This window comes from Leptidea sinapis, chromosome 10, assembly GCF_905404315.1.
Source record: "Leptidea sinapis chromosome 10, ilLepSina1.1, whole genome shotgun sequence".
In the NCBI taxonomy this organism is placed as follows: Eukaryota; Metazoa; Arthropoda; class Insecta; order Lepidoptera; family Pieridae; genus Leptidea; species Leptidea sinapis.
Window position 1 is genome coordinate 8,236,207 of NC_066274.1, and position 14,621 is coordinate 8,250,827.

At 36.4% G+C, this 14,621-nt stretch overlaps 1 protein-coding gene across 1 annotated transcript in view; it reads left to right on the plus strand.

Moving 5' to 3' along the window:
* The window catches only part of LOC126966639 (insulin-like receptor), a 138,258-nt gene extending 133,773 nt beyond the window's left edge, over window positions 1-4,485 (plus strand). Inside the window, exons 25-27 of the mRNA XM_050810799.1 lie at window positions 1,613-1,707; window positions 2,377-2,386; window positions 4,463-4,485. Coding sequence (XP_050666756.1) covers window positions 1,613-1,707; window positions 2,377-2,386; window positions 4,463-4,485 — 128 coding nt within the window. The remainder of the gene's footprint in view (window positions 1-1,612; window positions 1,708-2,376; window positions 2,387-4,462) is intronic.
* The last annotated feature ends 10,136 nt before the right edge of the window (window positions 4,486-14,621 follow it).

Below are 14,621 nucleotides of genomic sequence, written 5' to 3' on the forward strand. Positions count from 1 at the left end.
AATATGAATTCTTAGTTGTAGGTATTCAGTTTCATTTTTCAATACCCTGATGCGGTTTCTGTCTTCTGTAACATAGTAGGGTAAAGTCAAATAGGCTTAAACTAAGCGTTTTTAATCAGCATTTATATAATTATAATAATTTAATTTAGATTACTGTATATACCATACATATAAATAAAAAAAAACGTTTATTTCAAAGACTACATACATATACATTTTTAGTGGTTGAGACTTCCCAGTAAGTTGTCTTAGGGACACTTGTATTGGGTATATCTCGCAACTTCCTTAGCAGATACATATTATTTAATAAACAATATAGAAATAAACAGAAATGATTAAAAACCAAATTTTACAATTATCGCACAATGAAAACAAGTCTGAAAATTGTGTGAGTGTGTGCATGGGTTTGAGATTGCACCTTTAATTGGGTCCATCTATAGAATGCGTGTGCTTGTCATGTCAGTCTAATCAGAAGATTTTCCACTTCATCATAAGCAAGACAAGTTAGCCAATATTTTAAAGCTTTTCTGCATAGATGTAATGTCATAGGATATATATTTAGGCCACGATTTATTTTATTATATAAGTACACTGATTGACAGCCGAACTGTCGTACGGCAAAGTATTGCGAACAGTAATGGTGGGAGTTACTTTATCATTTGTTCTACTGATCAATTTTGCGTGATTTAGCGGAAGTGACTTGTGGACGGCTGAAATGATGTTTAGTACATAAAGTTTCTTAATTGTCAAAAGATTACAAGTCAAATAGAGTGAATCAGTTGAAAATCTTAAAGGTTTGAAGTACATGAACTTCAAAAGTGATCTTTGAGCTCTTTTCAATTCTAATAGCATTATCTTTGTTGCGCCGCCCCATACTGGGATGCAGTAGGTGATCACTGATTGAGCCAAAGCGATGTATATTTTATTAAGGACTGTGCTATTCATAACGTGCCGTAGAGATTTAAAAATATATGGAAAAAGTAGAGCTCGTGAGAAGAATATACAAGAAACTTAACGGCAACTTTTAAATCTATTACGAGTATCAGCTTCTTACGCACATTTACTTAATTTTTATGTAATATAGGTCTGACTTGGTCGAAGGGCTTATTGTTCATAAATTACACACATTACCACCGTATTCATAATTACAGTCGACGTGCAGTGTAGTTCTATTTTGGTATAGCGTTACACTCCCATTTTGGTACTTGGCTCGTAGGCGGTTATTATATGTTGACACTAACATGAGATATTCCACCTTTTGGGAATGGAGCGACCGCCTTCAGGCTATTTAAATTACAAATTTTTTGCCGAGTTTCTTGCGCCCGTTCTTCTCAGTTCTGAGGCGTTCATTTCCGAATGGTTAGTAGTTTTGACTGTCAATAAGTGATATTGTATCCTATTTTGGATGAAAATATGTGATTTTCCTTAGGGTGCGATATGGATGGGTCGTACAATATGCGTAGCATTGCGCTGCCTTAATGTTGTATTGTGATACGATTGTCTAATGATTGTTATTAACGCGAGGGTCGTGTGTTCACTCCGTCACGTATACTTATTCCCACGATAAACTTTGTATTACTCAGTTGTTAAGTATTGGATTGTTGATTTGCAGAAGAAGAGCAGGAGATGCAGGAGGTGAACGTGGGCGCGATGGCGACGGGGTCGGGCTCCAACCTGTTCGGCGTGTCGGGGCGCCTGGCCTCGTGGGTGCGCGACCTGTCGTCGCTGCGGTCGCGGTCGTCGGACGACGCGGCCGCGGAGCCCCTGCAGCCGCTGTACCCGGCCCCGGAGCCCCTGCAGCCGCTGTACCCGGGCCCGGAGCCCCTGCAGCCGCTGTACCCGGCCCCGGAGCCCCTGCAGCCGCTGTACCCGGGCCCGGAGCCCCTGCAGCCGCTGCACCCGGCCAAGGCGGCGCCCAACGGAGTGCTGCCCTCGCAGCCATGCTAGCCGCTGGCTTCGCGAGAGGACCCGTGCGGGACGCATCGCCACTACAAAAGTCTGAGCTATCAACGTCGCAGATGAAAACGTTTGCGTCCTATATACTGTAGTTCTCTCTTCGATCGATTCGCCCCAACCACTGACAATATTCTTTACGTGAGTGCGCGAACTTTTTGGTCGTGTTCCGATCGAAGCTTTTGCGATTCGAATATATTAGATATTGTGAACTATTTAGTTATTTTTGAATGCAAAAGTATTGCGTTTGTAGACGCGAGCGGCTTGGAAGGACCAAATGGACAGTGCGGGATATTAGTGCGGGTGGACGTGTATTACGCCGACGCTTTATTCACAAACTATGCTTATTCGTTCACCTATTCTTTAATATTTAATAGCTCGCATAGTTTGAATAAATTTCATTATTAATCGAATATGTTCCAGATTCCATCGAGTTTGTTGCATTGGAATTACATTTTTATTTTTATCATATAAATAATTATAAACTCTATGAGTATAAATATGAGATATGAGTATAAACTCAGCCTGGTAAAATCAGCATTATGGATAGTTTGTGAGTACAGTCCGGTGTCTTAGTAGAGTTAGTTGTAAGAGTTCGTGGTTTGCGGGCGTCGGTCACGTGACCGCCGGCCCGTGGTCTATCTACCTCAGGCTGCGGCAACTTCGCCCGGCTCTTCGAATCCTAGATGTAAGCGTAGCTAGTGAATTGTTCGCAGCGTTATTTTATTTATTTTATACGTACGTTTATACTGTAGAGTACGGTACCGGAAATCCCACTGATCGATACTCACCGTATCTGAGCCGATGCGATATTCATTAAGTGTAGTAGCACAGTTGATTATGCAGCTTTTATAATTTAATAAGACAAATCATGTATCCTATTTATAAGAGGTATCGATTATGCTATCCATCTATTAATAAATATCGCTATATTAATTTACAACTGTAATGATCGGACGGCGCTTGTACGGTGACACGAATTGCGTTCACCGCTACCGTGTATCGTGTCGTTTGCATACTTTATGAATGTTTACAATTTTATATACAGTACAATATACAATAAGTTTTGTAACACTCGCGTGCCCGTACGCTCGTCGCCTTAGCTGCCTCCTCATTGTGATAAATTCGATTTTAAATCGTCTCTATTGAGATAATTGAACCACCGTTATTTTCAGCAACGGATACAATGACTATACTACTATTTTTGTTACGTACTGGAAGCAAAACAGCGATTGAAAATGTTATTGGAAACAAAATCGAAGACACAGAGTGACTTTACGAAAATTTATCAGCCAATAAATTATGCGACACTAGCTGACCGGGCAAACGTTGTTTTGCCATATAAAGTATAATTCACGTGATAGTTTTATAAATAATAAATAGCCTATGTGTTATTCTGGTGTGTAAGCTATATTATTGTAAAGTTTCATCAAAATCCAATCAGCAGCTTTTGCGTTAAAAAATTTCAAACATACATTCAGACATACAAACTTTCACATTTATAAAATTAATAGGATTAAAACAGCGAAATCAGCTAGCTTTTTGATGATATAAATTTGGTTTTTTAAAATAATAAACGTCTTCTACACTTGTATTATTTGATAATTAACGAGGTAACATACCTCTCGGTGCTGTAATATCACAACTGTATGTACAGAGATGCTCTTTTAACATTTAATCGTTGTCCCACATATATTTTAAAGAATAAATTATAATAATTAGTACTAAAGCCTATAAATATTTACTTTTGTAATTTTGCAAATGAGTGTAAGCAGCATACCATTTCCAGGTGAAAAACAATATTTAGTGTCGTATTTATTTGTACAGCAATTTACGACAGTCATGAAATAAAGGACGACAAATTAAGGCCCCATTTCTCAACTCTTAAACGAATACGTACTGGAGACTAGATTCCTACTTCCTGTACGTTCCTAGTTCGCACGTAATGATGACGTTTTGACATATATTTCAAATGTATCATTTATTATCGGAAAAATAAATTAAAAATAAATAGTCTATGAAGAATCGTAATTCCTTCAAATGTAGTTGTCCATATTTAGGTAGCTTAATGGCCATAGGCGTCATAGTTTGCTACTTAGTTAAATGCAATATTAGTAGGCGGAGCAGTGGGCGGAGCGACGGGCCCGCGTTGACTTGAGTCCTATATAGTTTACCTCAGTACCATAGTTGTATCAATGTCATTTATGACGCAGCCTATTAATGTTAAGTTGTAAAGTGTGTATAGTCCATTAATTAGTTAAGCTCGTGTACAAATTATATTTAATACTTTGTAATATATCAATTGAATGTATACACAGACACATCCGGGTGTATCACTCTTGTATGTCCAACGGGCGGATAAGTCTCACACTCGCCGCGACCCCTATATAATACTCATCATTCGTTCTGTTCGTGTTTCTAACATTAACAATTCATTGCATATCGAAGAATTAAACTTATGAATCGGATTTAACCACCAAAGACTTTAATGGGAAAAATCTAAATGTAGTCGTAATCGTTAACGTTTTGTAAATACAATTAGTGTATATTGTTTTGTATACTTAAGTGAAAGTAACTAATAGATAACCGCGACAGTCTGAAATATTAACTATGTTCCCTTACATTTACAATGCAATAGTTAACTCTGCCATAATTGTTATTTAGTCATATTAATATCGGGATATTTGAAATGTATGCAACGGTAGCGCAGAAGCGAAATTATCGTACATTGAACTTTTGCTACTAGTCTCTGTCTTTCTCATACTCGAAATTATCTTTCGACGTCTCGTGACCTATAAAAGTAACATTATATGCGGCAGTGGGCAAACAAGGTTAATGTCCGATAATATCCCTGCTGCGCGACCGTAGTCTACCATATTGTACACTATAGCCAAAGCTAGCTTTTTTACAAGACCAATGTATATATTGTTGACCAGTGAATTACAAAATATAATAAATTTAGGAATAATTACTTTGACTTGAAAAAACGAAATAAATGCGACGTATAAGCAAAATTTAACATCTAAAGTTATTATTAAAATGTTTTAAAGTGGTTGAGAACCATTCTAAATGTATTTACCGAGCGTTGTGCGTCTATATCGGCAGTTTTTCAACGCACAGTCGGTACGTGTTAAGTCGTAAATATATTATACATACATATTTGATATTATGATTAAATTTTGTACATTAGATTTTCTACTACAGTTCGTTCTACGATAAGTATTCGCATATGTATATGCAGCTAGCGAATTAATATTACAATTAACAAGAATTACTCATAGCGAGAGCTGCGATCGCGCTCGGCGGCTTGAGGCGTGCTAGTGAATCATTTATAACGAGTGCCTTCAGTGATCCAGCCTTCAACGGAATGAGCATTGTTGTTCGGGTTTGGTCTGCACGCTTGACTGCACACAAGGACATTATGGGGCTCGTTGGGTCGTATAGACACATTGAACGCAGTTACGGTGCTCTTAGATAATTTATACGTCTAGATAGACTATGACGGCTGTGAAAACGTGGAAAAAAAGAGGTTGACTGTTAACATCTATTTTGAGAAATACACGCACACTAACACAAGGTGACATACAAATCGAGAGTTTAACACGTAGTTTGTCACGCACACTGAAGTATTAAACCAGGCTAGTTTTCATCAGTTGTGTAGCACCAAGAGATTATCTATGCATGTGTACTAATTATCTGAGACTGTCCTTATATAGTTTAATTTAACCAAATTAAGTTCATCAAGCCCCTTAATGTAAGCACTGTTTCCGAGGTAGACGCACGGAGCAGAATAAATTAATAACAATAATATAACACAAAAGCTGGTCCCTTTTTAAAAGCATCCGCTTGTCATTGGAAAATCAGTATTGATATTTATTTCTCTAACTGAAGTAATAAATAAAATATAAATTTAGAAAATTATGACGCTGTTCTATCGCCTGCTTCGGAAACAAATAGACGAAAGATTTAAATCTAAACTTAATGTAATTGATTGCTAAAGCAACTAGATTGATTTTAGCAAAATATAACATAATCACACGTAATTCCAGAAACCGTTCCAAACCACAATCTTGTCGAAATCGAGTTAAGAACGCAAAACTGGTCACGTGATTCATATTAACGGACTGACAAAAAATGGCAGACCTACTGTCACTCTTTAAATGACATCATGACTTAGTAGACCATCCCACATGTATGGATTACACTAATATTTATTGAACTAAAACAGCCCAAGTGTCCTGAAACATTTTTATTTATATATATGTCGGAGAATTAGAATATAAAAGTAATATGGCCTGTATGATTATATTCCACTCTGTGTATTGGGCTGAACTGATGGCGAACGTCATCTTTCAAAGTGTGTGTGTCACCGACAGTGACGTACACAGTCACAACTTCATTCGTTGAAGTTAGTTATAATATTGTCCATCAGTAGAGCGCTCATTTAGAAGTCGCAGTCGTCTTCAAGCTAGCGCCCGCGACGGTTTTGCGCACTGATCGACTTAAAACAGCATGGTGGATACCAACACCGTGACGCCCGATTTTTAAATCCAAATAAATCTCCGAGATATACTAAACTTTGATTCAATTTCATAAAAATAGCCCAAGACACTTGAAACGCTTATGATATAAAAATAATGCCCTCAATTTAATTCATTAAAACAATCTGAAATATTTTTAATTAAACTTTAAACACGAATTCCTTAAAATGTGATGTTTGTGGCTTGGAACGTTTTTCAGGAAATACGTCCAATCGTATATTACAGAGGCAGCTGTAAGCACTTGTATTCAGTTTATTTTAAATTATAGATAAAATAGGCTTTTTAATAATCCTAGAACAGGTAACGCGCGAGTTGAATGCAGAGTTAAGGAATGCGATAGTGCTGTGACCATACTCATGAGTGTGTTGATGAATTTAAAAAATGCTTTGATTTTACCATTTTACACTAGGTTCAAGTTAAAGGTTAAACATTTTAACCTGCGGTACCTGATGGACTTGGAACAGTCATGTTTTGAAATATTGTCAACACCGCCTTAAAATTAGATTTTTTTTTGTTTAAAGTTAAAATGAATGTTCTTATAAACAAAGAAGAGACTTGATCCTGCAGACAAACTGTCCAAACAGTTTTTGTAGGGACTATGATAGTTAAAATTATTTCTGTAAATGATTAAAAAATATAACACGGGATCCCAAATTTAGTATTAACGCAATAACACGGTAAGCGACGACTACGGCACAGCACTACACCGCAGGCCTGCGGAAAGCGGGGGGAGATGTTGCCGCTCTTGACTGCATTCAACTGGCGCGCTCTCTGTATATTGGAGTACATGTGCTAAGCGCAGCTAGCTGCCTTTATGACATTCAAACAATCTACGAGATAGATATGAGACATAAAAAATGCTGACTTTATTCACACGTTAATCACGGTTTCGGCGTGAGAGCAACTAAATCGTAACGATTTCAATTGAGTGCTTAATTCAGGAAGGTAGTTGATATTTTGAGCTAGTTAATGAAATTTAAATTTGTGAATTATAAAATTTATCGTTTTATCGTTAATATTATCCGATTTTTTTTTGTGTTATTACCAGCATTAATAGGCATGGTGACTATTAATGAATCAAAGAATGAATGGTTTTAAGAAAATATATATTGTTATGATGACAATATACAAAATTGTCTCAGGTTTCATTAAAATATTGAGATTAATAAGATATTCAATAGAAGTCTTAGATATTTTTTGCGTCAAGACTGTGACAACTGTGAACACGTCGATAAAAATTGCGGTGAACTGACATCTATAAACATTAACATCTATTTTCATGAGCACACGCACACTAAAACAAAGTGATTGAAACTAATCGCGAGTGTAAGACGTAGCTGTCAATGCACACTAAAGTAATAAACGTGTACCGTTGTCATGCGTCACTAACAGCAAGACGCTCTATCTAGGCGTGTAAAACATATACGACAAAAGTATAAAATACGGCAATCAGCCAGATTAACTGAAACATTAATGACGTCACGTCGTTTGAAAAATTTGTTGTTTTAATACCCGTTATTATTGATGGAGTTACGTCAAAATCTGTCATCATGACACCTGCGTATGTTTTCGCACGTAATTTAAAGTAGATTCATAAATACACATTATTTTGCATTACAGATTATTAATTTCTGATTTTTTCTTTTTTCTTTCCCGAAACTGTTAGACGTGCACTGACGTAATAGATAAGAAATCCAACAGTTTCTTCATCATGCCTATTGTCTAAATTGTAATTATTAAATATGGCATTACCAACCCTACTACAACTGTCTAAAGGCACGTTGCTCATAGGCGATTCTTATCTCTATGTTCGGATTATAAATTATGGAGTGTTTATGTACTGCATAGTGCCTTTTGCTCATTATTGAAAATGTATCTTGTGGTAGCCATTATATATGTGAGACAAAATCATTGGTGGCGAATGCACTTTGTTACTATACAACAGTAACCCCGGCTCGAATCTTAAACTAAAGGGCAAGTATCCTCGTTACGTCCTCCCAGTTATGTAAGCTACAGGCATGATATAATAGTTTACTCCGCCTGCTTTTCTCTTGCCACGATATAATATAAACAATTTGTTATCTTTTTAAATTGATAACACTCACTTCAGGGATTAATTACACAAATAAAACTGATAACAAATTATTTATAATAATTAATCTCAGAAGTGAGGGTTCTCACTTTAAAAACATTACCTTTTTTTTAGATTTGCAAGGGCGACATCTCAAGTCAATTTCCTAATATGCAAATATTGGGGTTTAGCAGGCTATCAACTGTAAAGTAGATCCTGTAGAGTGTAGATGAAGCCACAACCTGAGAGTTGAACAAAGCATACAAGATTTTATAAACGATACGTCACTCGAACAGTTGGCTCAGTTGGAAAGAGTGCACTCACGGTCGCGAGTGGTAGTTCGTAAAATTTTGTTTTCAGTTTTATTTGTGTACGATATAATATATATATATGTCATACTGACAGCTCACCATTTCATCGCTATGGTCGTGTCGCTCACATCTATAGTGATGTTTCACTCGAAATAGTTTGAGAACCGGCATCGGAACTGATGACGTAGGTCAATCACGTGAGCCAGCTGTCACGGGAAGAGAATACCAGGCGGAGTATATTAATATACCGTTAGATCATTTATATGTCTAGATAGATTGACAGCTGTGAAAAAGTCGAAAATAAATTTAATTTAGAATTACCCTCTATTTCGAGCAATTCACGCACACAAACACAGAGTGTCATATAAATGGCGAGTGTAAGACGTAGCTTGTCACGCACACTATACTAATATTATATATTTTAATCGGTTGTCTAACAGAAAGAGACTATCTAGACGATTTAATTATCTAATATTATACCATGGCTGCAGGCAATTAAGACTTCACTTGACATTGAAAATATTCGTGCCGGGAAATATATTTATGTGAGCGTTGATTGATTGATAGTTGATTCAGCTCGGTTAAACTAATGTAAGAGCCGTGTTTGAAGTCCGATCTTTGTAATCTTTGTGACGTTTACTTACTTTAAATAAAAAAAATATGGGAAATGTTATCTCCTAATCACGTAACACTGCCGCATGTCGTCAGTTGCAAACTTTTGAAAGTCGAATTATTGAGCTGCAAAGAAAAACAATGGTCACTATAAGAGCGCTTTCGCACTACGTCTGATCTGAATCCCCGTACGTATAGTACCCGCGAAAACACGGTCCGAAGTAATCGTAGAACTATTTCTTTGGTATTTTACGCACTAGATCCGGCTTCCGTCATCGGATTTCTTTCGGTCGACCGTTAGAAATAGTTCTACGACTACACTGGACCGTTTTCGGGTCGGACGTAGTGCGAAGGCGCTCTAACAGCGACACGATATGATTGCCGGTTTAACCACAGACTTATAATATTCTAGTGTATAGAAAAACAAAGCCTTGCGAGAGAGAAGAACAGAGCGGAGATACAGCAAGATAGAAAAGGTTAGCGAATCGCTTGGCATTAGCTCCTTAGAAGTTTGAATATTAAACCACTAGCACACATTAACAATCAATATTCTAAAATCAAAATTGGCCACGGATCGGGCTGTTAAGGTCGTCTATACACAGTAAGTCTAGCTTCATCGAATGTAGTCATATTAATGAAATATCATTAGTGAACGTAAAAATGGCTGACATAACGTGTCGGCCGTTTAGATGCTTGCAAGAATATGGCAGTTAAGGTTCCTTATAACAAGCCTGCCGCACAGGACTGCATGTATTTCTAGCCTTTGCGTTTTACTAAATGTTTGCAATTATTTATAAAATTAATGTTTTGCTGTAATCATAATTGGATTTAGTTAACGGTCGGCTTTTTTTTAGATCAAATTATTTTTGACAGAGGAAACAACTTTAGATCACTCACCAATTATTGACATTGACAAGTGACGTCATCGCAGATATTTAGGGCTGGTTCTGTCTTATATTGTCACCTGGAGCGTTTGGTACAGCTAGTACAGTATTTGTTCCCACTGGGAGCTTTCTGGTTATCACATAGACTGATAAAATATTTTGTTACTGATGTTTTTGTTCCTGATGTAGATAGTTGTGTGTGTGCTGTAGCGTGTGGCCTGTCCGTCGGGTAGCGTTGTGCCCTGTGCTCAATTTAAATACAATTCACCAAACATATGAGATAGTGTATAATTTTATATTTAATTTAATTAAACCGAGTACCTATTGTAATAATTTTAATATTTATAATAATAAAAGATTCAAATAATGGCATGTTGTTTTTCTACAATTTACTTAATCTCTACTTATAAGTAAAATTGGGGTGTCTGTTTGTAATATTGAAATAACCGTTTTTTACTACATGTATATGAATATACAGGGTGTCCCAAAACTTAACCTGGTACCGGGCGAGAGGCCAAGGTATACCAGTTATGAAAAAAATAAGAAAAAAAATCTATGTCAAGAGTCAAGCGATGATAGACATTTTTCGAAAATGTTAAAAATTTTACACCATTGTCGCATTTTTAGGTACTGTGATCGCAATTTTCACAATTTTACAGTGATTTTTTAATAATGTTATCTCAAATAACAGTGCTATTAATGGTAACCACAAATGAAAGTAATAATCGTTGTAAACTAAGTAAAATAAATTAAATTTTGACGAGTTACGGTTTATAAAATTTATGTTAGTCAACTTTGACACTCTACGTTGGAAAAAAAATGTACTACACTACCTATGGTAAGTTTTTTTTAAAAGATGGCTCATTTAGTCTAGATTTCAAAATAGTACAACACTTGCCACTTTTCTTGCCAATAATATAATAATATATATTTAATCTGTCTAATCCGGCTTATCTCTAAAGTGTCTGGACAGATTTTGACGGGACTTTTATTGGCAGGTAGCTGATATAATAATGAGTAACTTGGCTACGTTTATTTAAGAAAAATAAAGTAATATTGCAATGTCCAAGAAACGATCTAACTCTAAAAATAATTTATATGGCAAGACAACGTTTGCCGGGTCAGCTAGTATAATATTATAAAGCTTGCATAGACACATGGTAAATCGGTGACTATCTTATTAACCGATACGCTAAAATTTTTAGCTATTTGTTGATTGTATAAATTAATTTAAACGTTTTATAAAAAAAATAGCACTGTCGTAAATCCTACTACACCACAGCTGAATATCTAAGACTAAGTGATAGGACAGCCTGGGACAAGATTATGATTATTTTATAGTAATAACAATGATAGTACAATATTGTACGTCTGTAAAGCTAGAAAGGTCAAATACCTTTCTAGCTTTACAGACGGCAGAATCACTCGTTTCTAGATCAAAATTTAGTGCTAAAAAACAGATATTTGGTGGTGGTATGTGGTAACACTGCTTACTTTTAATTAAGCTTGCAGTGTACCGTCCACGACCGCGTTATGATACAGTTGCAGCGGAATTTACATTACAATAATTTAGTGCTCAATTAGTGCTGCCATTGTAGGAGAGGATTTTTGAAAAATATTTACTATTTATTTTTATCAAATGAATATAGAATAGTATAACGACACCAGCAGTCTTAAGAGCTAGAAGAAGACTAAAACGGGAATTAAAAACAGTAATGGCAAAATAGTAATAAAACAAAATTAAACTTTCATTTAGTTTTCATCAGAATCAGTTTCTTCGTCCATATAACATTCATATGAATATAGTGCATATGAATGTAGTGTGACTTCTGCAAATATTTCTCCGACATGATTTACATTGTGTCTTCGATTGCCTCCTTTTTTTGCTGGACATATTTTACAGCTTCCTCTGCATGTGCTGGAACTACTGCTTGCTTCTATATCAGCAGAATCTTCAACATCCATATTCAAATGCTTCTTTTTAGTTTCCTTGGAAGGTTTACCATCGTTGCTCTTCTTTGGACGTACTCTTTTGTCAATTCAATGCCCAATGCCCGTAAATACTTTCGCCTTTTCTGAATAGTCACATTATTTGCCCTCAATATCACAATGTAATTTATTCCAGCAATATCCAGAAGACGAAAGAAGAGTGTCAATGGCCATCTATTATTCTTCCTTGATATCGAATACATTTTTACTTTTTTATCGACTTCATCGACACCCCCTTTAGTTTTGTTGTAAAAAGTGACGATGCTGGGTTAGCGCTTTTCATTTGTACTTTCATCAATTTCGGCAGCACAATGAAGTGATGATATTAGAACTACAGAACTATTTTTTTAGGCACGTAAGATATGAGCGTAGCTGTATCAGAAAATCCAAATTGACTTGAATATTCAGGTCGGCTTTTATCTGTAAAGCAAGGGGGTATTTCTTTCTTGTTTTTACGCATAGTACCCACGACAGAAATCTTATAATTCTTGGCCAAATCGTTCACCAACGGCACACTGGTGTACCAATTGTCGATTGTTAGGTTTCGTCCAGTGCCAGAAATTGGTGTAATTAGCCTCTTCACGACGTCTGCTGCAGCATTGCTCAACTGGTATGGGCCTTCAGGCTGCTTACCAGCATAAAGTTCAAGGTTGAGGACATAAAACGTAGCAGTGTCTACTAGCGGATAAAGTTTTATTCCGTATTTATCGGGTTTTGATTTTATGTACTGTCGGAATGGAATGTTCCTCGAAAACCAGCCATCATCTCATCGATTACAACGTTCTCTCCCACTGAATATGGTAGAAGACAGTTTTGTGTAAACATATCTAAAACCTCTCTTATTGGCGCAGCTTTGTCCAGAGTACGACGAGATGGTCGCGTAGTAGCGTCATCAAACCGCAATGAATTGAGTAGAAATTTCATTCTTTTCAGTGACATAATAGTAGGAAAAATAGGAATGCCTGTCCCATAACTTGTATATAAATCTTCTAAATTGGCGTGTGACGTCTTCAAGGATCCTGCTATATACAGTAATTCAAAAAGTGCTCGAATTTCTACAGCATCAGTCGGATTGCAGTCACGTGGTCTGTCATACGATGGTGTTTTTTTATTATAAATTCGTTGGTATGACTCACAACTTTTTCAATAATATTCTCCGTAATGAATAAACTCCAGGCTTGCATAAATGTTGTTAACCCCACGCCATTCCTACGAGTACCTGAATCTTCAGTGAGAATATTTTGTACCTACTTGACGCCTCACCCTGTTGTTGTTGGATTTTTACCACTTCGTTACTTTATCACGCCCTGTAAAATAGCTGTGTATATCTGAAAGTGGCAAATTGTCCTCATCTGAATCCGAGCTGTTTGATTCCTCAGTAGATTGAGATTCCTCTGAAACGGTGTGGTCAGAAGTTTCTGAACCTTGGTCACTGAGCTCTGATTCACTCTCTTCTTCATCTTCTCGTCGTAATTCTTCGAGTATTGCACTTCGTGTTAGCGGTCTACGACTCATTTTATAAATAAAAGCAGTATTACAAGCTTAATTCGATAATATTGGGCGATATCCGAAGAAATACTATATCGCGTTGAGCGTCGCGCGTATCCTTGTCGACGACAGGCGCGTGGTGTGCTTTCGACGCCTGCGCCGCGACTAAAACATCAGCGGTCTGTGGGGTGGGGGGAGCGCGGCTTGCGGAGGTAAACTCTTTATTTCGCTCACAACGACAAAGCGATAGGCTACTAGAAATGATAAATACATGTGACAAGTAATAATAATAGTATGAACGAAAATGTATTGAGCACGGTCGATTCGACATCGCACGCCCGCTTGAAGGTGGAATTGTAAGACGTCACCATTTAGTGCTCAATTAGTGCTGTCGTTGTAGTAAGAGATTTTTGAAAAATAATATTTTACTACCATTTAGTGCTCGATTAGTGCTTCCAGTATTGATTAAAGAATTTTGAAGATAAATATATTTATAATACAAAATAATTCCAATCGAAGTCTAAATTCGACTTTCACTAGTGTAGGATGTGAAAATATAACGGCAGAAACATAGAAAAACAATAACTTTTGAATGAATCAACCGATTTTCATCGGTTGGTAGTTTGAATTGATTAAGGTAGTTGTTATTGATAGGCATTTCAACATAACATTATGAAATTTTATTTTAAATATTATTGAAAGATGAATATAATAATAATTTACTAGATACTAAAATTACAGAACAATTGACGGAACCGTTTTGGAGTGATTA